Raw genomic sequence first — 25,824 nt, 5'->3', positions numbered from 1 at the left:
GATATAGAGAGGACAGATGGAGGCTTACTGAGAAAGTACAATGGCTGGACTTGGTGGTCGAGTGGATATCAGAGATGAGAAGATGTAAGTGAGGTGAGAGAAGTCAAGGCTGACTTCCACATTTCTGGCTTGAAAGAATCAACACTGCGGGAGGTACAGAAGGGAATGATGTGTAAATGCTTGGCATGGTACTGGTGAGGATGATATTGGAGCCGAGTCATGGAATAGAACTGTAAGCTTACCAGGTGGAAAAGGTGGAAGGCACTTCTGGCAGCTTGACTAACAAGTTACATGGAGGTTTGAAAGAGCTTGTGAAATTGAGAGTTTATGTACAACGGCTCTGAGGCAGGAGAGGCGCAATAGGGCCAGATTATGAATCTATTTATAGTACCACGTTCAGGACTTCTTTTTGAGGGCTAAAAGGGAGCCAGCAGAGGTTTTTTCAGTTGTGTAGAGGCATGCTTAAGTTCATTACAACAACAACAACAACAACAAAAGACTCCACTAGAGGGTGAAGGGACTAACAGCCCAATCTACAATAATTAGGAGATGGCTGGTTTCATTTTCAGTGCTTCCTTTTCACAGCAGAACTTCTTGAAAGAGTTATATATAATCACAGTCTATACTTCCTGGTGTCTCAGTAACACTTCTACCCTGACCTCATCTCTCAAATTATGCTCAAAGACTTCCATGTTCTTGTATTCAGTCAACATTTCACTGATCTCATCCTGCCTCTGATCTCATCTTGCTTAACGTCTTGACATTCTAGGTATTTGATCATTCCCATCTTCTTCACACCCTCTCCTCAGCTTCTGGGACACCACTGTTCAGCTGGTGTCTTACTGGCTTGCTTTCTCAGTCATCTTGGCCAGCTTTTCCTCTCATGCTCAAACTTTAGAATGTCAGAGTTACCCAGGGATCAGTCCTAGGCCATCTACTGTTTTTTCCCTAATCAACCTTGGAACCACTTTGGAATCACCTGAGGAATTTCTTTATAAAAGTATTCCAACCAATACATGAAGAAAGTGATAGAATATCAGTATTTTGTAACCACTAATGAAATAAAGGTTCTAGACAGTGAACATCGATGACTGCTGCAACCATTAGGGAAAGAGAACTTTATAGAGGGTGGATCAGGTTGACAACCTGTATCTGTTGATCAATCTGAACCTCACAAAAAGACATGGCCAGGCATTGTAATAAAGTCCTCAGTTACTGTTGTTGGTAGGTTCTTAGAAACTGTGATGTTAATGAAACCAATTTTACCATAGGCTGACTGATATAAACAAAAGTTAAAGTTTCTACAGCATATTTCTGGTCATGAAAACATCATCAAACTTCTAAATAAAGACCCCAAACAATTCTAATCTTAAACATTGAAATAAATGTGAACTATATATACATTAAGAAATATTAATGCAAACAAGATAATTATTGACCCAATTTCCAATTTTTGGTGAAACAGTGAGTGACAGTGGTCATTGTGGTGATGAGTAAATCAAGGAATAAATGTTTGCAAAGCAGAAATTATAAGGAGCACCTCCTGCCATCACCCACTTCAAAACAATGACAAACATAGTGGGCTCACTGAGCGATTTCATGCCACAGCATTCATTGTTGTGCATTTGTATGATTATTGTATACTTTATGAATTTTTGTTTGACAGTAATTTGTATTCATTCACTTTCCAACCTGCTTATTCCAGTTCAGGGTTGCAGGTGGCCAAAGCCTATTCCCGTAGTTCAGAGTGCAAGGCAGGAACCAGCTGTGGACAGGAGCCCATTTCATCACAGAGTGCACTCACACACCCACACTCAGACAAGGTAGACACAGAATTCACCTCATGCGCGCATCTTTGGGATGTGGGAGGAAATCAGAGTACCTGGAGAAAACCCATGCGGACATGGGAAAAATGTACATACTCCACACAGACAGTGGCTTTGGCCAGGAATGAGGCTCTGCTCTTCCTGCTTCTTGACTGAAGTACATTACACCTCCCTTGAAGTATTCTTGCAAAAAATCCTTCCTGAAGGCCTGCAGGTCTGTAGATCTTACTGTCGGTTTACTAGAAATAACATAAAGTACATGTTAAATGACCTATGGGGACTGGGTGCACCTGTAATTGTAGCACTCTGGGAGGCCAAGGTGGGCGGATCATTTTAGCCCAGGAGTTTGAGATCAGCCTAGGCAACATGGCGAAACCCCATCTCTACTGAAAATACAAAAATTAGCAGGGCGTGGTAGCGCGTGCCTGTAATCCCAGCTACTCGGGAGGCTGAGGCAGGAGAATCGCTTGAACCCAGGAGGCGGAGGCTGCAGTGAGCCGAGGTCATGCTACTACTGCACTCCATCCTGGGCAACAGAGCACCACACTGTCTCAAAAAAAAAAAAAAAAAAAAAAAAAAAATTGACCCCATGGGGATGTAATCACCAAAATTTAGAGTGGGGGAAATTAGTCAATAAATTGCAAGGGAAAAAAGAGGGAGAGGTAATGTGTAGGCTAACAGCGATTTAAGAAATGTGTCAGTCAAGGGCAGAAGCGGACCCTCATTTGGTGCCTGATTGGAACAAGTCAACTGTGAAAGAGCAGCAGGAGACAATTAGGGGAATTTGAACACTGGATATTTGGTAATATTAAGGAATTAAAACTTTTGGTATAAAGATTTATTTTAGAGATACATACTAAAAATTTGTGAATGATTTGATGTGTGTGAGATTGGTTCAAAATAATCCAGTATATTTGGGAGACTGAAGTGGGTGGGTTGCCTGAGGTCAGTTTGAGACCAGCCTGGCCAACATAGTGAAACCCTATCTCTACGAAAAATATAAAAAATTAGCTGGGCGTGGTGGCGGGTGCCTGTAATCTGAGCTACTAGGGAGGCTGAGGCAGGAGAATTACTTGAACCCAGGAGCTGGAGGTTCCAGTGAGACGAGATCGCACCGTTGCACTCCAGCCTGGGCAACAAGAGCAAAACTCCATCTGAAAAAAAAAAAATCCAATATCAAGATGGTGGGGGAGGAGAGCAGAGGGTGCCTGGGTGAGGCAGAGATGAAATAAGACTGTGAGTTGGTAATTGTTGAAGCTGCCTCATGATACATGGTATTCATCATACTATTTTCTCTGTTGTTGTATATGTTTAGGATTTTCCATAATAAATTTGTTAAATCACTTGGAGAGCTTTAAAAAAATATGGATACAGCTGGGCATGGTGGCTCATGCCTGTAATCCCAGCACTTTGGGAGACTGAGGCAGGGGAGATCACCTAAGGTCAGGAGTTCAAGACCAGCCTGGCCAACATGGCAAAATGCCTCTCTACTAAAAGTACAAAAATAAGCCAGGCGTGGTGGCGGTTGCCTGTAATCCCAGCTACTCAGGAGGCTGAGGCAGGAGAATTGCTCGAACCCGGGAGGCAGAGATTGCAGTGAGCCAAGATGGCGCCACTGCACTCCAGCCTGGGCCACAAGAGCGAGACTCCATCTCAAAAAAAAAAAAAAAAAAAAAAAAAAGAAAAGTGTGGATGCTGATGATTCCCTTGCACCTTCCCCACCCCCACCAGATTCTGATTGATTGGTCTGGGAGAGGGAACTAATTGTTCTTGTTTTTAAATTTATTTATTTTGAGAAAGAATCTCACTCTGTTGCCCAGGCTGGAGCGCAGTGGCGCGATCTCGCTTCACTGCAGCCCCGGCCTCCCAGTTCAAGCGATTCTTGTGCCTCGGCTTCTTGAGTAGCTGGAATTGCAGGGGAATCAATTTTTAAAAGTGTCCCAGGGAACTCCAATGTACAATGAGGGTTGAGAACCACTGCTTTATGATTATGTCCTTACGTGATCTTATACATTGCTTTAACACCATCAATGTGTTGATAGCTACCAGGTTTATGTCTCCAGCCCTGACCTTTCCCTGGAGCTTTGGGCTGTATATTCCTCTGTTATTTTCAACCCCAAACCTGTTTCTCTCTCAGTGTTTTTTGTCTCAACAAATGGCACTACCATCCAGCCAGGTACTGGTGGTCAATAAATAATTCTTCCAATAAAAAGAAAGTCCTGGCCGGGCACGGTGGCTCACGCCTGTAATCCCAGCACTTTGGGAGTCCGAGGCGGGTGAATCATGAGGTCAGGAGTTTGAGACCAGCCTGGCCAACATGGTGAATCCCCATCTCTACTAAAAATACAAAAAATTAGCTGGGTGTGGTGCTGGGTGCCATCTCAGCTACTCGGGAGGCTGAGGCAGGAGAGTCACTTGAACCCAGGAGGCGGAGGTTGCAGTGAGCCAAGATCACGCCATTGCACTCCAGCCCCAGAGACAGAGTGAGACTCTGTCTCAAAAAAAAAAAAAAAAAAAGTCCTAACAAAACCAGTGTGGAGAAACTTCTCTTCTTTAGCTGATCCAAAAAAGGTCTCTATGTTGTGTGACTCATGACTATCAACCATAGCAAATATGCAGCATTCTCTAAGATATGAGAATTGTTTTGATTTACTCTTTAGCTCTCACCCCTCCAAAATCCTAATGTTTTGAGCCAGTGATAGAATTTGAATGATACTGAGTTCCATTTCAGATTTTTCTACCAAAACATTTGGAGGAGTTGGGATGAAGAAGAGGAGGATGAATACGATTATTTTGTCAGATGTGTTGAACCTCGATTAAGATTGTAAGTATTTATTGCTGACCTTGTTGTACATGTTGGAAAAATAGTTACCCATGGTTTAATTTTGCCTGTGTGAGATACACACACACACACACATACACTCACTCACTCACTCTCTCTCTCTCTGATTTTCTTTCCAGGAGCTCATAGACAGAAATAAACTGATGTACAAATTGTACCACCCCTTGACAAGTCATTAAATGAAACTTGTACAAGTGCAGAGAAACCTGCTTTTAGTGTTTATAAATTGAGTCTAAAAGCAGGAAGTTCAAGAACATCTAAATTAGTAGCTCACTGTTCTGTTAATTTGAATAAAATTCAATTGAACATTGAACTAGTGGGTTAAGAAGCCCTTTGTTAAATTCGATTGTTTGAAAAACAGTGACATTATTTGAATTATAGAAGACTTTTTGGCTTTAATTTTGTAAAGAATACTTTAAAGGTGTATGGCTTTACTCTAAGTTTCTGCAGTGAAACACAGCAGGCTGAACTAGCAGATCTACCTTAGGATATTTTGTCAGCCTCCTGCCTTAAATCTTAATGACCTTATTAAATGTGGCATTTATCTCCCCACTAGATGGTGCTTTAAGACCAGTAATTTTTTCTTGTATTCATAAGCAGTAACTTCATAGGGAATACTGCAATAAGAATAAAATTATAAATTGCACTCCAAAAAAATAATTGTAGAAGGTAATTTTTTCCCTGGGTAAAAGATGATTTTTTTCCCCCCGTTTGAAAGATGCTTTTTTTTCCCCCTGCGTGAAAGATGAGATGAGAAGATAAGGCAGTAAGCCTTTACATTTTTGTGGAACTCAAGTCGATTTAGTGAGTTTCTCTTGGCTTAAATAGTAAATAATAATAAAATAAAAAATGTGTGAGGCCCGGCATGGTGACTCACACCTGTAATCCCAGTAATTTGGGAGGCTGAAAGAGGAAGACAACTTTTTTGAGACAAGCTCTCACTCTGTTGCCCAGGCTGGAGTGCAGCGGTGTGATGTCACTCACTGCAGCCTCAATCTCCTGGGCTCAAGTGTCCCTCCCACCTCAGCCTCCTGACTAGCTGTGAATACAGGTGCATGCCACCACACCGAGCTAATTTTTGTATTTTTAGTAGAGACAGGGTTTCACCATGTTGGCCAGGCTGGTCTCGAACTCCTGACCTCAAGTGATTTGCCTGCCTCCGCCTCCCAAAGTGCTGGGATTACAGGACTGCGCCACCGTGCCCAGCCCGGGAAGACCTCTTGACCCTAGGAGTTTGAGACCAGCCTGGGCAACATAGTGAGACCCCACCTCTACAAAACCTAAAAAAAAAAATTAGCTGGGTGTGTTAGGGCATGCCTCTAGTCCCAGCTGCTGGGGAGGCTGAGGCAGGAAGATTGCTTGAGTCCAGGAGTTTGAAGCTGCAATGAGCTGTGATTGAACCACTGCACTCCAGCCTAGGTGACAGGGCAAGACTTTGTCTCAAAAAAAAAAAGTTTGAAAGTCTGATTAATAGTTCTACTTGGTTTAGAATTATGTATGTCTGATTTTAGCTCTTCGTAAATGGGCTATGATTTCTATTTAGGCTTTCCAGTTTTTCCATTGTGCATTTCCTATTTTTCCATAGCATATTCAATAAAATCCCAAAATTTCAATAAGCTTGAGTATTTTCTAGGTTTGATACCCTTGCTCTTAAAAAGAAATGATTGATTTTGATTGACGTGAAATATGATAAGGGAACATAACGTATATCGGACAAATTCAATCTTTACTTGGAAAAAAATTGTATTCTGATTTGATAGCCTTGCATGTGCTAACGACAAGCAATGACTTACATGCATAGCTTGTACATCACTGGCAGATGGGACGGCATAAGGGAGGAATCGTGTGTAGTTTTGCAGAAGACACGGTGGTACTTGATGGAGAGACTGGAATGTTATCAAATGTAGGCAGACTTAAAAAAGGTCTCTGGGCTAAGATAGGAGTGGGACTATCAACAGGCAAGATCAAACCAGAGTGTCTGGATTTTGTACTGTGCAGTAAATTTTTCCTTTCTGCTTCAAAACACACTGCTTATATGTGACTAAAAGGAGGTCTGAAAAAAACCAACATTGCTTCAGAACTTCGGGATCTGTGACACAAATGTTACTTCATTGCTTTTAGACTATGAAGTATCAATATAATGAAAAGAAATGAAAAGAAATAAGCTAACGGGCATGGATACTGGAAATGCTAAGAGACTTATTTTAAAATTTGAGTCTTAATCTTCACAACTTAGTAGAACATGGTTTCATCCTCAATTTCTTTTTTTTATTTTTAAAATTTTAAAATTTTTTTGTTTTTCCCTTTTTTTTTCACAGCTGTTCACTCAGTTTCTTTCGGATTAACCAAAGTAGACAAAATCCTTGCTTTTCAAGCTTCACCTAATTCACTTACTTGAAAAGCAGGAAAAGTTTCTTTTTTATTCATTCAAAATGTTTAAGTGTTCATAGTCTGATGTAAATTTGTTTAAGATATGGTTCTATCTTGCTTTTGTTTTTCCCTATCTTATTTAGAGCATGACTAAATTAAAAAAAAACAACATCATTTAAGGCAATCGTTCTCACTCTTGGCTACACATTAGCATCCCCAGGGAACTTAAAAAAATACCCTTGTATGTCCAGAGACCCATTTACTTGGTCTGGATGGGGCCCTGAGCATCTGTTTGTTTGTTTGTTTTTTGAGACAGGGTCTTGCTCTGTTGCCCAGGCTGGAGTACGGAGTACAGTGGCATAATTAGATCTCACAGCAGCCTTGACCCCTGGGGCTCAAGCCATCCTCCCACCTCAGCCTCCCAAGTAGCTGAGACTACAAATGCATACCGTCACGCCAGTCTCATTTTTGTATTTTTGTAGTGACGGGGTTTTGCCATGTTGCCCAGGCTGGCCTCAAACTCCTGGGCTCAAGTGATCTGCCTGCCTTGGCCTCCCAAAGTGCTGGGCTTACAGGTGTGAGCCACTGTGCCTGGCCTATTTTACTTTATTTTTAAACCCATTAATTTTATATCTGTTAACTTGATTGTGCATTTACAAATTATTTTATTGCATCTAGAAATACTCTGTATTCTGTTTTTATATTTGAGAAAGTTTATAAATTAATACATTTGAAGTGCCAGTATGGTTGTCCAGTACAAGGTTATTTTGTTTCAGTCACTCTCTAGTTTAGTAATGGCACCTTTTTTTCCCCCTCGGAATCTCAAGGGCTCATTTTTTGAAATTCTTTAATAATCTTCCTTAGGGAATATTCAGCATAATTTTGTGCCATAGTGCTTTAAATGGAAGGAGGGACTAGATTGTTTGAGTCATTTCTACTTTTTGATCCTATAAATATGATAACCTTTAAAAAATTTTTAAAGTCATATTCAGATCCATGAAAAATATAGTAATCTTAAACATTGTTGTGAAACAATTTGAGAAACTGCTCTACCTACCCCTACTCCCAAATTGCCCCCCGCCACCTTCTTATTAAGCTTTTGAATCTAATATATAAGAAGAAAATAATTTCTTATTAAATAATAAAATTGTGCAACCTGAACTTTCAGTGTTTCTAAAGCACGAATGCTTGGATCTAAGAAAGAAAGTAAAAACTCCTCGAGAGCAGAAAAATTAGTGACCTTAAGGAAGTGGTGCTTTAAATTTTCAACAGCTTCCACTTATTATTTTTATTATTACAGTGCTATTCAGAAAGACTTAACATGCACCTGAGTTATATACTGTAAAACACTTTTCTTACTGGGTCTTTGAGGGCTAAGTGGGCTGTTTTAATGATAGGAAAATGTGCCTGAAAGGCAGTGGATTTCACTTTGCTTTTAAACTTTCAGGCATTATGACATTCTTGAAGACCGAGTTCCATCAGGACTTATTGTTGACTACCGCAATCTGTTGTCTCAATGTGAGGAGAGTTACAGGAAATTTTTAAATCTGAGAAGCAGTTTGTCAAATTGTAACTCTGATTCCGAGCAGGAAAATATCTCCATGGTGGAAGGGTTAAAATTGTATTCGGAGATGGAACAGTTGAAACAAAAGCTGAAACTCATTGAGAATCCTTTGTTGAGGTATGTGTGTCTTTGTAATTCTTAGTCAGCATCTTTTCTTACTTGCTGTCTTACCGATAGGCCTGTTTCGTTTCTTTAAGGTATGTGTTTGGTTATCAGAAGAATTCTAACATCCAAGCAAAGGGTGTCCGTTCCAGCGGTCAGAAGATCACTCATGTGGTCTCCTCCACCATGATGGCTGGTCTCCTGCGGTCCCTGCTTACGGACAGGCTTTGCCAGGAGCCTGGTGAGGAAGAAAGAGAAATTCAGGTAAACGGAGAGTTTCTCACTCCAGGTGGCTTTTTTTTCTTCTGATTCACCACAGGTTTTCACAAATCCCACAAAGTATTTACAGGAGCTTTCCCAAGACGGTTTTCTGTGCATGGGAAGTAGTGAGAGCCCTGCCTTTCGTCAGCAGTAGTCACTTACCAGGCATGTGTTAGGTCAGTGCGCTATCAAAGGAGATGCTTCAATATGCAGTTTTTGGCTTCCATTTTCAAAGTAAGACATGAAGTCACCTAGAGTAATACTCAAATTACTTTTTTGGGAGTGTATATTTACAAATGTGTTCTTATTGTTTTCTAGTTCCATAGTGATCCATTGTCTGCTATAAATGCCTGCTTCGAAGGTGACACTGTTATTGTTTGTCCTGGCCATTATGTGGTACATGGCACTTTCTCCATTGCTGACTCCATTGAGTTGGAAGGTGAGTATGGAAGACACACAGCCAAACTCTCACACGTGATATGTTTAAGTAAACAATAAATCACCAATCTTGTTGAAACTCCAAGAATGTGATTTGAACCCATTTGATTTCTAGTGAGCTGCCTTGAAACATTAAGGACATGGAAAGCTTAAAAGAGGTTGACCCAGTGTTTCAGCAATTTGAGTTGTGGTTCTTTGTAGCAGTGTGTATGTTGGGGAGATGTTCACAGGCTCATATAGAAAAAAGACCATTAGGAAGAAGCATTCTTTCCAGATTGTAGGTGGTTTATGGAAAGGAAATCTAATTTCTAGAATTAAAAAAAAATTCCTAGCAATATTTTTAAAAATTTTAGTATTTTAAAAATTTGTTGCTTGCTCTTATAGATGTTGCAGATATGTTAGTGCATGGCTTTTTGTTTTTTGTTTCACACTTAGCTTATTTTCGTGAGAGGTATAATGAAGGGCATTTAACTTGAAATTGGTACCAATTATCTTAATTCTCTAAATGCTTGCCGAATGTCACAAATGCTACACTTTGTGTCTTGACCAAAGTATACTTTAGAAAAGATTAATGTTGAAAGATTCTATTAAAAATTACTTTTTGGGGTGGGTGTGGTGGCTTATGCCTGTAATCCCAGCACTTTGGGAGGCCGAGGTAGGCAGATCACTTGAGGCCAGGAGTTTGAGACCAGTCTGGCTAACATGGTGAAACCCCGTCGGTACTAAAAATACAAAAATTAGCCGGGCATGTTGTTGCACGCCTGTAATCCCAGCTACTTGGGAGGCTGAGGCAGAACAATCGCTTGAACCTGGGAGGTGGAGGTTGCAATGAGCCAAGATCATACTACTATGCTTCAGCCTGGGTGACAGAGCAAGACTCTGTCTAAAAAAAATAACTTTTTCACAGTTATAATCTTATTGTTCATTTAGAGTGATTTCTAAATTTAGGTTACTTTACAATTGTTCATCTTGGTCCTGTATATTTTCATAACATGTCAAATTTAGTTACACCTGTTCAACTATTTATCAAAATAGCTTCAAGTTAGCAGTGAAGCTTGTAATGCAAAAAATCGTATATCATTTTGGGACTTGTGCAGCTGTTCAGAAACTGCTTAAGCTATGCTCTTTATCTTGTCAGTACTTCTAAATGGAACTGAAGCTGGAAGTTTAGTTTTCTCCTGTTCCTAGTACATCATCTCACCCCCTTTTTTATTTTATGTCTGTAATTTTTGTTCTTTTCTACTCTCCAATTTTTGATGTATAATAGATGTGTGTATACAAATAACACATCTGCAAGATAAATCACTGTGATAAAAACACTTTATTTTTTGGCATAGTGGAAATAACACTGATATTATAGTTTGTATGGTAGATAAGAGTTCTTCCTAGATTGGTGAGGAAATTTTAATGTAATTGCCAGAGTGTCATAAATAGACATATAGAATGCTGATAGTTAAGTATAAAATGGCTGTATATTGACTAACAGTATGGGTCTGAGAATTGGGGAATCAGAAAGTATCTCTAGTGTGCATATATGGAGTGTTCATGAGTAAGATTCAAGCTCATCTGATAGTGATCTATAGCTAACCAATATAACAAGAGATATATATTGAGTACCTACTATGTGCAGGGTGTCAATAGTACTTACAATAGGGTTTTTCTTTCTTGTTTTGAAGATCCATTCATTTAGGTAATGGTTTTATGTTTTAAGTGGAAAGAAATACATAATTATATAAAAATTTGTGTAAAAATCTTTTCTCAATATGCAATTATTTTTGTACTTTTAATTTTTCTGATGATAAAAAGCAATGGTTATTGTAGAAAATATGCCAAGTACAGTCAGATACATACAACAATCAGAAACAAAATCACTCATAATTCAGGCATCCAGAGTCCACCCCTGGTAGCATTCCAGTGTGTGGAGTCCCTTTGCATTCTCTAGGGCCCCCAAAGCCTTGTTTGTCCTCTTCCAGTGTAGATACATTGAGCGGCTTTGCTTGTTAAAAACAGTTACTGCTTTCATTTACTCAAAGATTCGTCTTTAGTCAATGAGAGTTATTTCTTACAGCTTTGTCTATGTGGTTCTGTTTTATAATGGAAGTCAAGCGAATTCTTTAGTTTTCTGATACTCCAGTTTTTTGTAAGCCCACTCAGGTGTTTGGCTTGCATTAATGGTTTGAGTAAGATTTATACAGATCTGATGGTTTTTTTGTTTTTGTTTTTTTGAGGTGGAGTCTTGCTCTGTCGCCCAGGCTGGAGTGCAGTGGTGTGATCTCAGTTCACTGCAGCCTCTGTCTCCTGGGTTCAAGCGATTCTCCTGGCTCAGCCTCCTGAGTTGCTGGGATTACTGGTGCCTGCTACCATGCCTGGCTAATTTTTGTAGTTTTAGTAGAGACAGGGTTTCTCCATGTTGGCTAGGCTGGTCTCGAACTCCTGACCTCAAGTGATCCACCTGCCCTGGCCTCCCAAAGTGCTAGGATTATAGGCGTGAGCCACTGCACCTCACTGAGATCTGATGCTTTTTTTTTGAGACAGAGTCACTCTGTCACCCAGGCTGGAGTGCAGTGGCACGATCTCCTCTCACTGCAATCTCCGCCTCCCAGGTTCAAGCAATTCTCCCACCTCGGCCTCCTGAGAAGCTGGGATTACAGGCACATGCCACACTCGGCTAATTTTTGTATTTTTAGTAGAGGCAGGATTTCTGTATGTTGGCCAGGCTGCTTTTGAACTCCTGACCTCAAGTGATCCACCTGCCTCAGCCTCCCAAAGTGCTGGGATTACAGGCGTGCGCCACCGTACCCAGCCTTGATCTGATGCTTTTTATTTGTTAATGAGGTAGACTGTTTTTTTCCTGTAACTGTAACTAGTCAGTTTGTCAGATTTTAAGCCAACTGTTTAAGAGAATATTAAAATTAGATCATCTTGAGAACTGTTTAGGTTTATTCAAATGTAACTTATATTAGAATCATAGAATGTTAGAGTTAGAAACAAACTTCTAAGGGTGAGTGCTTTAAAGTTCTTTGACTCAGCTGTAAGTCCTTATTATTATTATTATCATTTTTTGAGATGGGGTCTCATTCTGTCACCCAGAATGAAGGCTGGAGTGCAATGGCATGACCATAGCTTACTGCAGCCTTAAAATTCTGGGATCAAGTGACCCTCCCACCTTAGCCTCCTTGAGTAGTGAGTAATTGGTGCATGCCACCACGCCTGACTAATTTTTTTGGTTTTTGTAGAGATGGAATCTCACTGTGTTGCCTAGGCTGGTCTTGAACATTATTTATTTTTTATAGCACTTTTGAAAGTGAATTTAGTACTGAGCTGATGTGGGATAGTTGATAGGGTAGTCTTCCTGATACGGGACTAGTCAGAGAGTTGTTATTGTTAAAAATTGGATACTCTGATTTAAATTAAACAGGATATGTGGGGAGATAGATTTTATTTAAATGCAACATGGTTGACTGGTCTCATTATCATCTGCAGTCATTTAAACTAGAGAAACCTGTTCTAGAGTGTTCACGTTTAGATGTTTTTCCTCACCCATCTTGAGTGTTGTTGCTCTCTCTTCCTTAGGATATGGCCTACCAGATGACATTGTGATAGAAAAGAGGGGCAAAGGCGACACTTTTGTGGACTGCACCGGTGCTGATATTAAAATCTCAGGCATAAAATTTGTTCAGCACGATGCTGTAGAGGGAATCTTAAGTAAGTATCTGAATGTTTGGTATATCATTTGTTCTAAGATTTGAAGGTAAACGGTACTCTCTATGGAAGATAGAATTTAATGAAATGCCACTCTTGAGTACAGGCATACCTTGTTTTATTGCACTTCACGATGCTGAGTTTTTTTTTTTTTTTTTTTTTTTTTACAAATTGAAGGTTGTGGCAACCCTGTTTCAAGCCAGTCTGTCGGCACCATTTTCCCAAGAGCATATGCTCACCTTGTGTTTCTGTGTCACATTTTGGTAACTCACAATATTGCAAGCCTTTTTTTTTTTTTTTTAGACTATAGGTAATATGCTGATCTGTGAACAGTGATCTTGATGTTACTACTGTAATTGTTTAGGGGTGCCATGAACCACATCCATAAAAGATGGTGAACTTAACTGACAATTGTGTGGGTTCTGACTGTTCCACCGATCAGCCATTCCCCTATCTCTCTCCTTCTCTTTGGGCTACCCTATTCCTTGAGACACAGCAATATTGAAATTAGGCCAGTTAATAACCCTACAATGGCATCTATGTGTTCAAGTGAAAGGAAGAGTCACATGTCTCTCATGTTAAATTTAAAAATTAGAAATGTTTAACATAGTGAGGAAGGCATGTCGAAAGCTGAGATAGGCTGACACCTAGGTCTCTTGTGTCAGTTGGTGAAGTTTTGAATGTAAAGGAAAAGTTCATAAAGGAAATTAAAAGCACTACTCTAGTGAACACATGAATGATAAGAAAGTGAAACAGTCTTATTGCTAATATGGAGAAAGTTTCTGTAGTCTGGATAGAAGATCAAATCAGCCACCACATTCCTTAAATCAGAGCGTATTGCAGAGCAGAACCCTAACTTCCTTCAATTCTGTGAAGACTGAAGGAGGTGAGGAAGCTGTAGAAGAAGAGTTTGAAACTAGCAGCTGTTGGTTCATGAGGTTTAAGGAAAGCAGCCATTTCTGTAACATAAAAGTGCAAGGTGAAGCAGCAAGTGCTGATGCAAGCTACAGAAAGTTAACCAGAAGATCTAGCTAAGGTAATCGATGAAGGTGGATACACTAAACAACACATTTTCAATGTAGATGAAATAACCTTCTATTGGAAGAAGATTCCATCTAGTACTTTTCATAGTTAGAGAGGAGAAGTCAGTGCTTGGCTTCACAGCTTCAAAGGACAGGCTGGCTCTCTTGTTATGAGTGAATGTAACTGGTGACTTTAAGTTGAAGCCAGTGCTCATTTACCATTCTGAAAATCCTAGAGCCCTTAAGAATTATGCCAGATCTACTCTGCCTGTGCCCTAGAAATGGAACAACAAAGCCTGAATGGTAGCACATCTGTTTATAATGTGGTTTACTGAATATTTTAGGCCCATTATTGAGATTTACTACTGAAAAAAAAAATTCCTTTAAAAATATGATTGCGTATTGACAATGTACCTGGTCATCTCAGAGCTATGATGGAGGTGTACCGGGAGATTAATGTTGTTTTCATGCCTGCTAATAATATCCATTCTGCAGCCCATGGATCAAGGAGTAATTTCGACTTTCAAATCTTACTATTTGAGAAATACACTTCCCTAAGGCTATACCAGCTATTGATAGTGATTCCTCCGATGGGTCTGGGCAAAGTCAATTGAAAAGTTTCTGGGAAGGAATCATCATTCTAGATGTCATTAAGAACATTTATGATTCATGGGAGGAGGTTAAAATCTCAACATTAACAGGGGTTCTGGAGAAGTTGATTCCAGCCCTCATGGATGATTGAGGGGTTCAAGACTTGAATGGAGGAAGTAACTGCAGTTGTGGTGGAACTAGCAAGAGAACTAGAGCCTGATGATAGCAAGTAGAACCTCAAGACGTGACTGAATTGCTACAATCTTATAACAAAATTGGAACAGATGAGGAGTTGCTTCTTATGGATGAGCGAAGAAGGTGGTTTCCTGAGATAGAATTTCCTGGGGAGGGTGCTGTGAACATGGTTGAATGACAACAAATGATTTAGAGTATTAGGTAAACTTGGTAAAGCAGAGGCAGACTTTGATGGGATTGACTCCAATTTTGAAAAACTTTCTACTGTGTGTAAAGTGCTATCAAACAAGATCACATGCTACAGAGAAATCCTTTCATGAAAGGAAGAGTCAATCAATGTGGCAAACTTCATTGTTGTCTTATTTTTTTTTTTTTAATTTTTATTTTATTTTATTTTATTTTTATTGATCATTCTTGGGTTTTTCTCGCAGAGGGGGATTTGGCAGGGTCATAGGACAACAGCGGAGGGAAGGTCAGCAGACAAACAAGTGAACAAAGGTCTCTGGTTTTCCTAGGCAGAGTGTTTGTGTCCCTGGGTACTTGAGATTGGGGAGTGGTGATGACTCTCAACGAGCATGCTGCCTTCAAGCATCTGTTTAACAAAGCACATCTTGCCCCGCCCTTAATCCATTTAACCCTGAGTGGACACAGCACATGTTTCAGAGAGCACAGGGTTGGGGGTAAGGTCATAGATCAACAGGATCCCAAGGCAGAAGAATTTTTCTTAGTACAGAACAAAATGAAAAGTCTCCCATGTCTACTACTTTCTACACAGACACAGCAACCATCCGATTTCTCAATCTTTTCCCCACCTTTCCCCCTTTTCTATTCCACAAAACCGCCATTGTCATCATGGCCCGTTCTCAATGAGCTGTTGGGTACCTCCTCCCAGACGGGGTGGTGGCCGGGCAGAGGGGCTCCTCACTTCCCAGTAGGGGTGGCCGGGCAGAGGTGCCCCTCACCTCCCGGACGGGGCGGCTGGCCGGGCGGGGGGCTGAGCCCCCCCACCTCCCTCTCGGACGGGGCGGCTGGCCGGGTGGGGGGCTGAGCCCCCCACCTCCCTCCCAGATGGGGCAGCTGGCCGGGCGGGGGGCTGACCCCCCCACCTCCCTCCCGGATGGGGCGGCTGGCTGGGCGGGGGGCTGAGCCCCCCACCTCCCTCCTGGACTGGGTGGCTGGCCGGGCAGGGGGCTGAGCCCCCCCACCTCCCTCCCGGACGGGGCGGCTGGCCGGGCAGAGGGGCTCCTCACTTCCCAGTAGGGGTGGCCGGGCAGAGGCACCCCTCACCTCCCGGACGGGGTGGCTGACCGGGCGGGGGGCTGACCCCCCCACCTCCCTCCCGGATGGGGCGGCTGGCCGGGCGGGGGGCTGACCCCCCCACCTCCCTCCCGGACGGGGCGGCTGGCCGGGCGGGGGGCTGTTGTCTTATTTTTAAAAATTGCCACAGCCACCTTAACCTTCAGCAAACACCATTCTGATCAGTAAGCAGCCATCAACATTGAGGTAAGACCCTCCACCAGCAAAAAGATTATGTCTTGCTGAAGGCTCAGAGGATTGTTAGCATGTTTTAGCAAAACAAAGTATCTTAAATTAAGATGTCTATATTGTTGAAAAACATAATGCTTTTGTACACTTAATAGATGCATTATAAACATAGTACTCACTATAAACTCATATGCTCATTAGTATAAACACAACTTTTATTTTTTTTTGTTTTTAGAGACAGTCTCACTGTCATCTAGGCTAGAGTGCAATAGCATGATCATAGCTCACTGTAGCCTCAAACTCCTGGGCTCAAGCAATTCTGCCTTTGCCCCCCAAGTAGCTGGGACTACAGGCGTGTGCCATCACGTCTTGCTAATTTTTGTATTTTTTAGAGATGGGGTTTCGCGATGTTGCCCAGGCTGGTCTCAGACTCCTGGCCTCAAGTGATCCACCCACCCCAGACTCCCATAAACATTTGTATGCACTGGGAAACCAAAAAAATTGTGTGACTCACTTTAATTGTGATATTTCCTTTATTGTGGTGGGTTGGAACTCAACCTGCAATATCTCTGGAGTATGAGTGTGTATGGAAGACTGATTATTTATGAAGCTGGGCGTGGTGGCTCACGCCTGCAATCCCAGCACTTTGGGCAGCCGAGGAGGGTGGATCACCTGAGGTCAGGAGTTTGAGACCAGCCTGGCGAACATGGTGGAACCCTGTCTCTACTAAAAATACAAAAAATAGCCAGGTGTGGTGATACACGCCTATGATCCCATCTACTCTGGAGGCTGAAGCAGGAGAATTCCTTGAACCTGGGAAGCAGAGGTTGCAGTGAGCCAAGATCGCACCACTGCACTCCAGCCCAGGCAACAGAGCAAGGCTCCGTCTCCAAAAAAAAAAAAAAAAAAAAAAAAGTTTACTCATTTAGGCTGGGCGCAGTGGCTTACGCCTGTAATCCCAACACTTTGGGAGGCTGAGGCGGGTGAATCACCTGAGGTCAGGAGTTCGAGACTAGCCTGGCCAACATGATGAAACCCTGTCTCTACTAAAAAATACAAAAATTAGCTGGGTGTGGTGGCAGGCGCCTGTAATCCCAGCTACTCAGGAGGCTGAGGCAGGAGAATCACTTGAAACCAAGAGGCAGAGGTCTCGCTCTGTCGCCCAGGCTGGAGTGCAATGGTGTGATCTCTGCTCACTGCAAGCTCCGCCTTTTGGGTTCAAGCGATTCTCCTGCCTCAACCTCCCAAGTAGCTGGGATTACAGGTGCCCACCACCACGCTTGGCTAATTTTTGTATTTTTTAGTAGAGACGGGTTTTCACCATGTTGGCCAGGCTGGTCTTGAACTCCTGACCTTGGGTGATCTGCCCCCCTCGGCCTCCCAAAGTGCTAGATTACAGGTGCGAGCTACTGCACGTGGCCTAGAAAATTATTTTTTTATGTACATAGTGTGATGACTTAGCAATCTTAACCCTTCAGTGAAAAATAGCCTATTCATGATAATTTGTTGTTTAATATTAGTTTCTTTTCTGTGTGGTGATTTCTTTCTTTTAAAACTTTCCAGTGTTGTGGTCTGTTTTCTCTGTATTCAAGGTAGCACTAGACTGAAGTTATCTCCACATGGGAGTAATGTTTGTTTCCTGGAATCTTTGTATCCCCTTTCTTGAATCAAGGTCTTTTTCTTCCGAGATACTCAGCAAAATTGCTCTCTGATGCTTTTTTTTCCTGGTAATGGAAAGTGCTTTTGTATCTGAGGTCAAGTCATTCTTTTTAAAGAATGTTGCTTTTAGATTGTAGAAAATAACTCAAAATAGTCATTGTTTTATATTTTATGAATTTGTAATTTAGGTAAGAAAATTTAAATGATAGCCATTGAGAAATATTTAGACCATAGCTAATGTCAGTGCGAGGCTATCTCTAACATTGGAAAAGGCACATTACTTCTTAAAACAGTCAGCGTGTATTTTCATCCCAGTTGTTCACCGTGGTAAGACTACGCTGGAAAACTGTGTGCTGCAGTGTGAGACGACCGGAGTCACAGTGCGGACATCAGCAGAGTTTCTAATGAAGAACTCGGATTTATATGGCGCCAAGGTAGAAGCTCTTGTCCTCTTGGGGAAGTAGTTTGTGTTTAAGTTGTAAATGAATATATGAAGTATGGGACCAAGATGTATGTGTGTACTCCCACTCTCTTCAGACAGTCATCTCTACCAAGTCAGTCAAACTCAACTGTGCAAGGGTCTTCTCATGTAGCATTTTCAAATGATAGGAAGAAAAGTAATACATCTCACAATGACTTTATGTAGCTTTAAGAGAGGTTTAGACCCTTAAAATTATAACTTTGTAATTGTAGATTCACACAGTGTTGTAAGAAGTAACAGGGAGAAGTCCTGCATTATGCCCTTCACCATTGTCCCCTAATGGTAACATCTTGTGAAACTGTCGTGCAACATCACAACCAGAATACTGACATCGATCCTGTCAGTAGAAGAATATTCCCATCACCACAGGGACCCCTCATGCTGCCCTCCTAGAGCCAAACTCACCTGCCTCTCCCACCAACCTCTTCCTTAACTGCAGGCACACCTTAAGCTGTTTTTCATTTCTATTTATTTCATCATTTCAAAAATGTAGAAATGGAATCACACAGTATGTGGCTCTTTGGGATTGGCTTTTCTCACTTAGTGTGGTTCTGTGGAGCTTCACCTAGGTCGTTGTATGTACCAATAACTTGCTCCTTTTTACTGTGGAGGAATAGTCCAATGTGTGGTTGTTCCACGGTTTGTTTTGTCACTTGTGGAAGGATGTCTAGATTGTCTCCAGTTTTTGCCTATTGTCAGTAAAGCTGCTATAAACGTTCGGGTACAGGTTTTTGTGTGAACACAGTTTTCATTTTTTAAGGAGTAAATGACAATGGATGCAATCGTAGGTCATATAGTAGTTGCATGTTTAGGTTTTTTTTTTTTTTAAAGAAACCGCTAAAATGTTTTTCAGAGTAGTTGTACCATTTTACATTCCTACTAGCAATGTTTGAGTGGTCTAGTTTCTCCATGTCCTCAAGAGCATTTGGTGTTTTGACTATTTTTTGTTTTAGCCATTCTGATAAGTGTGTAGTGATATCTCATTGTGGTTTTAATTGTCATTTCCCCAGTTGTTAATGATGTCGAGCATTTTCTCATATGCTTATTTGCCACCCTTATATCCTCTTTAGTGAAATAGCTGTGACTTTTGCCCCATTTTCTAATTGGATTGTTTGTTCTTCTTTACTGTAGAGGTTTGAGAGTTCTCTGTATATTCTAGATACTAGTCCGTTGTCAGGTATGTGGTTTGGAGACATTTTTTGCCACTCTGTAGCTTGTCTTTTCACCTTCTTCATATGGCCTTTTATGGAGCAAGGTATTTAATTTTGATGAAGTCCACTGTATCAGTTTTTCCTTTTATGAGTTGAGGTTTTGGTGATAAGAACTCTTTGCCTAGCCATAGATCCTGATTTTCTCCTATTTTTTTTCTAAAATTTTTATAGCGTTATATTTTACATAAGGTTGTGATCCATTTTCTAGTTAATTTTGGTATAAGGTGTGAGGTTTAGGTCACGGTTCATTTCTTTTCCTATTCTGTTTCACTAATCTGTGTAGCCATCCCTCCACCAATACCTGTAGCTATACATTAAGTCTTAAAATCAGGTAGAGTGATTTCTCCTACTTTGTTTTTTTCAAAATTGTTTCAGCTACTCTGGTTCCTTTGCTTTTCAATACAAATGTTAAAATAATTTTGTCTATATCCACGAAAGATCATGCTGAGATTTTGATAGGAACTTTAATAAACCCATATGTCAATTTGGGAAGGATTAACGCCTTCCAATCTTTGAAAACAATGTATTTCTCCATTTATTTAAAATCTCTGATTTCTTTTTTTTTTTTTTTTGAGATAGGGACTTGTTCTGTCACTCAGGCTGGAATGCGGTGGCATGAACACGGCTTATGGCATAGCTTCAGTCTCCTGGGCTCAAGCCATCTTCCCAACTCTGCCTCTCAAGTAGCTGGGACTAAAGGTGCATGCCACAACACCGAGCTAACATTTTTTACTTTATTTTTTGTAGAGATGGGGTCTTGCCATTGTTGCCTAGGCTGTTCTCCAACTCCTAGGCTCAAGCAGTCCTCCTGCTTCAGTCTCCCGAAGTGCTGGGATTATAAACATGAGCCCCCACACCCAGCCAAATCTTTGTTTTCTTTCATCAGCATTGTGTACTCTTCAGCATACAAATGTTGTATGTGTTTTGTTAGATTTGTACCTAATTATTTCACTTTTTTGAGTGATTATGGTATTAATTTCAATGTCCATACATTCATTGCTAGTATATAGAAATATAATTTATTTTTATATGTTTATGCTATATCCTATGACTTTGTTGAACCACACTTATAGGAATGTTTTTGTAGATTCCTTGGGATTTTCTATATAGAGAGTAATGTTATCTGCAAATAAGTGCAGGTTCTTTTTTTTCTTTTCTAATCTTTATGCCTTTTTCCCCCCTTGCCTTATTGCACTGGCTAGAATTTCCAGCACTATGAAAGCAGACATCCTTACCTTGGTTTTGATATTAGAGAGAATATATTTAGTATTCCATCAAAAAGAATAAGGTTGACCAGGTTTTTAGATATTCGTTATTAAGTTGAAGAATTTCTGCTCTTTTTTTTTTTTTTTTTCTTTTGAGAATTTTTATCATAAGTGGATGTTGACTTCTTTTTTTCTGAGTTCCTTTCTCAGGACTAGGCTGACTTTTAATGTTTTTTCTGGATAGATTGATATGATCGCATGATTTTTCTTACTGGAAAACAGAAAATGGTGGGTTACATTGGTTGATTTTCAAATTTTGAGCCAGCCTTGCCTCTGTGGCGTAAATCCCACTTGGTCATGGTATATAATTATTTTTATATATTGCTGAGTTATATTTGCTAATCTTTTGTTAGGAAATTTTGCATCTATATTCATGAATATTGGACTCTAGTTTTGGTTTTCTGTGCCACTGTCTTTGTCTGGTTTTATTATCGATAATAATAGCTTCATAAAATGAATACTGAAGTGTTCCCTTCTCTTCTATTTTGTAAACGAGATTGTGTAGAATTGCTGTTTATTCTTCAGATGTTTGATGGATTTCTCCAATGCAATCACCTGGGCCTGGAGATTTCTCTTTTGGAATTTTTAAAATTATGAATTCAATTTCATTAATAGTTAAAAGGATATTCAAATGACCTATTTCATATTGAGTATATTTTGGTAGTTTGTGCTTTTTGTGGTATTGGACTACTGCTTCTAAGTTGTCAGATTTATATGCATAGAATTGTTTGTAGTATTTCCTTATTCTTCTGATATCTGCAGGGTATATAGTAATGATCCCTGTTTCATGCTTGATGTTGGTAGTTTGTGTCTTCTCTCTTTTGAGAACCAACTCTTTGTTTCATTGTTCTGTGTTTTTTTTCTTTTTGATAATTGTTCTGTTTTCAATTTCACTTATGTTTTTTTTTAGATTTAATTTTAATTTTTAGTTTTACTTTTTTATGTTCTTTTTATGATTTCATTCCTTCTGCTTGTTTTGGATTTATTTTACTTGTTTTGGGTTTTCCACCTGAGAGATTAGATTATTGATTTGAGACTTTTTCTCTTTTCTAATGTAAGCATTTAATGCTATAAACTTGTCTTTCAGCATTGCTCTAGCTGTTTTGTAAATTTTAATATTTTTTATTTTTATTCATTGGTTTGTGCAGAATTTAGAAGTGTGTTGTTTAGTTTCTAAATATTTGGAGTTTTACTATTATCTTTCTGTTGTTGAATTCCAGTTTCATTCCATTGTGGTCGGAAAACACATTATATGATTTTAATTCTTTTATATTTCTAGAGGTTTCTTTTATGGCTCAGGATATGGTCTATCTGGATACATATTCTGTGAGCAAATGAAAAGAATGGGTATTCCGCTGTCATTGGGTGGTATATTCTATAAAATGTCAACTAGATCAATTTGGTTGGTGGTGTTGAGTTCTTTTGTATTCTTTCTGACTTTTTTCGTCTGCCAATTGTTGAGAGAGGGGTGTTGAAGTCTCTAATTATAACTGAATTTGTTTGCCTTTTCAGTACTATTAGTTTTTGCTTTACATATTTTGCAGTTCTGTTTGGTGTATGCTCACTTAGGATTGCTGTGTCTTTTTGGTGAGTCAGCATGTTTACGATTATGTCTGTCTCTGGTAATTTTTTTTGCTCCAAAGTCTACTTTATCTGATGTTAATATAGCCACACCTGCTTTCCTTTGATTATTGTTTGCATGATTTGTCTTTTTCTATTTTTTTTTAATTATACTTTAAGTTCTAGGTACATGTGCACAACGTGCAGGTTTGTTACATATGTATACATGTGCCATGTTGGTGTGCTGCACCCATTAACTCGTCATTTACATTAGGTATATCTCCTAATGCTATCCCTCCCTGCTCCCCTCACCCCACGACAGGCCCCAGTGTGTGATGTTCCCCACCCTGTGTACAAGTGTTCTCATTGTTCAATTCCCACCTATGAGTGAGAACATGGCGGTGTTTGGTTTTCTGTCCTTGCGATAGTTTGCTCAGAATGATGGTTTCCAGCTTCATCCATGTCCCTACAAAGGACGTGAACTCATCCTTTTTTATGGCTGCATAGTATTCCATGGTGTATATGTGCCACATTTTCTTAATCCAGTCTATTTTTGATGGACATTTTCGTTGGTTCCAGTCTTTGCTATTGTGAATAGTGCCACAATAAACATACATGTGCATGTGTCTTTATAGCAGCATGATTTATAATCCTTTGGGTATATACCCAGTAATGGGATGGCTGGATCAAATGGTATTTCTAGTTCTAGATCCTTGAGGAATTGCCACACTGTCTTCCACAATGGTTAAACTAATATACACTCCCACCAACAGTGTAAAAGTGTTCCTATTTCTCCACATCCTCTCCAGCACCTGTTGCTTCCTGACCTTTTAATGATCACCATTCTAACTGGTGTGAAATGGTATCTCATTGTGGTTTTGATTTGCATTCCTCTGATGGCCGGTGATGGCGAGCATTTTTTCATGTGTCTGTTGGCTGCATAAATGTCTTCTTTTGAGAAGTGTCTGTTCATATCCTTTGCCCACTTTTTGATGGGGTTCTTTGATTTTTTCTTGTAAATTTGTTTAAGTTCTTCGTAGATTCTGGATATTAGCCCTTTGTCAGATGGGTAGATTGTAAAAATTTTCTTGCATTCTGTAGGTTGCCTGTTCACTCTGATGGTAGTTTGTTCTGCTGTGCAGAAGCTCTTTAGTTTAACTAGATCCCATTTGTCAATTTTGGCTTTTGTTGCCATTGCTTTTGGTGTTTTAGTCATGAAGTCCTGCCATGCATATGTCCTGAATGGTATTGCCTAGGTTTTCTTCTCGGGTTTTAATGGTTTTAGGTCTAACATTTAAGTCTTTAATCCATCTTGAATTAATTTTTGTAAAGTGTAAGGAAGGGATCCAGTTTCAGCTTTCTACATATGACTAGCCAGTTTTCCCAGCACCATTTATTAAATAGGGAATCCTTTCCCCATTTCTTGTTTTTGTCAGGTTTGTCAAAGATCAGATGGTTGTAGATGTGTGGTATTATTTCTGAGGGCTCTGTTCTGTTCCATTGGTCTATATCTCTGTTTTGGTACCAGTACCATGCTGTTTTGGTTACTGTAGCCTTGTAGTATAGTTTGAAGTCAGGTAGCATGATGCCTCCAGCTTTGTTCTTTTGGCTTAGGATTGTCTTGGCGATGTGGGCTCTTTTTTGGTTCCATATGAGCTTTAAAGTAGTTTTTCCAATTCTGTGAAGAAAGTCCTTGGTAGCTTGATGGGGGTGGCATTGAATCTATAAATTACCTTGGGCAGTATGGCCATTTTCATGATATTGATTCTTCCTATCCATGAGCATGGAATGTTCTTCCATTTGTTTGTGTCCTCTTTTATTTCATTGAGCAGTGGTTTGTAGTTCTCCTTGAAGAGGTCCTTCACATCCCTTGTAAGTTGGATTCCTAGGTATTTTATTCTCTTTGAAGCAATTTTGAATGGGAGTTCACTTATGATTTGACTCTCTGTTTATCTGTTATTGGTGTATAGGAATGCTTGTGATTTTTGCACATTGATTTTGTATCCTGAGACTTTGCTGAAGTTGCTTATCAGCTTAAGGAGATATTGGGCTGAGACGATGGGGTTTTCTAGATATGCAATCATGTCATCTGCAAACAGGGACAATTTGACTTCCTCTTTTCCTAATTCAATACCCTTTATTTCTTTCTCCTGCCTAAATGCCCTGGCCAGAACTTCCAACACTATGTTGAATAGGAGTGGTGAGAGAGGGCATCCCTGTCTTGTGTGACAGTTTTCAAAGGGAATGCTTCCAGTTTTTGCCCATCGATTATGATATTGGCTGTGGGTTTGTCATAAATAGCTCTTATTATTTTGAGATACATTCCATCAATACCTAGTTTATTGAGAGTTTTTAGCATGAAACGCTGTTGAATTTTGTTGAAGGCCTTTTCTGCATCTATTGAGATAATCATGTGGTTTTTGTCTTTGGTTCTGTTTATATGATGGATTACGTTTATTGATTTGCATATGTTGAACCAGCCTTGCATCCCAGGGATGAAGCCAACTTGATCATTGTGGATAAGCTTTTTGATGTGCTGCTGGATTCGGTTCGCCAGTATTTTATTGAGGATTTTTGCATCGATGTTCATCAGGCATATTGGTCTAAATTCTCTCTTTTTTTTGTGTCTCTGCCAGGCTTTGGTATCAGGATGATGCTGGCCTCATAAAATGAATTAGGGAGGATTCCCTCTTTTTCTATTGATTGGAATAGTTTCAGAAGGAATGGTACCAGCTCCTCTTTGTACCTCTGATAGAATTCGGCTGTGAATCCATCTGGTCCTGGACTTTTTTTGATTGGTAGGCTATTCATTATTGCCTCAATTTTGGAGCCTGTTATTGGTCTATTCAGAGATTCAGCTTCTTCCTGGTTTAGTCTTGGGAGGGTGTATGTGTCGAGGAATTTATCCATTTCTTCTAGATTTTCTAGTTTATTTGCATAGAGGTGTTTATAGTGTTCTCTGATGGTAGTTTGTATTTCTGTGGGATTGGTGGTGATATCCCCTTTATTAGTTTTTATTGCATCTATTTGATTCTTCTCTCTTTTCTTCTTTATTAGTCTTGCTAGTGGTCTGTCAATTTTGTTAATGTTTTCAGAAAACCAACTCCTGGATTCATTGATTTTTTTGAAGGGTTTTTTGTGTCTCTATTTCCTTCAGTTCTTCTCTGATCTTAGTGATTTCTTGCCTTCTGCTAGCTTTGGAATGTGCTTTCTCTTGCTTCTCTAGTTCTTTTAATTGTGATGTTAGGGT

At 40.0% G+C, this 25,824-nt stretch overlaps 1 protein-coding gene across 2 annotated transcripts in view; it reads left to right on the top strand.

The window, feature by feature from the left end:
* SHCBP1 (SHC binding and spindle associated 1) overlaps positions 1 to 25,824 on the top strand; it is a 43,891-nt gene that overhangs the window by 8,440 nt on the left and 9,627 nt on the right. Inside the window, exons 5-10 of one of the 2 annotated variants that reach the window (XM_003819787.6) lie at positions 4,558 to 4,650; positions 8,486 to 8,719; positions 8,800 to 8,968; positions 9,284 to 9,404; positions 12,977 to 13,108; positions 18,373 to 18,491. In XM_003819787.6, the coding sequence (XP_003819835.1) occupies positions 4,558 to 4,650; positions 8,486 to 8,719; positions 8,800 to 8,968; positions 9,284 to 9,404; positions 12,977 to 13,108; positions 18,373 to 18,491 (868 nt within the window). The remainder of the gene's footprint in view (positions 1 to 4,557; positions 4,651 to 8,485; positions 8,720 to 8,799; positions 8,969 to 9,283; positions 9,405 to 12,976; positions 13,109 to 18,372; positions 18,492 to 25,824) is intronic. The other variant, XM_063597980.1, reaches the window with a different exon arrangement.

This window comes from Pan paniscus, chromosome 18, assembly GCF_029289425.2.
Source record: "Pan paniscus chromosome 18, NHGRI_mPanPan1-v2.0_pri, whole genome shotgun sequence".
Classification (NCBI taxonomy): Eukaryota; Metazoa; Chordata; class Mammalia; order Primates; family Hominidae; genus Pan; species Pan paniscus.
This window is presented reverse-complemented; position numbering and strand designations above follow the sequence as displayed.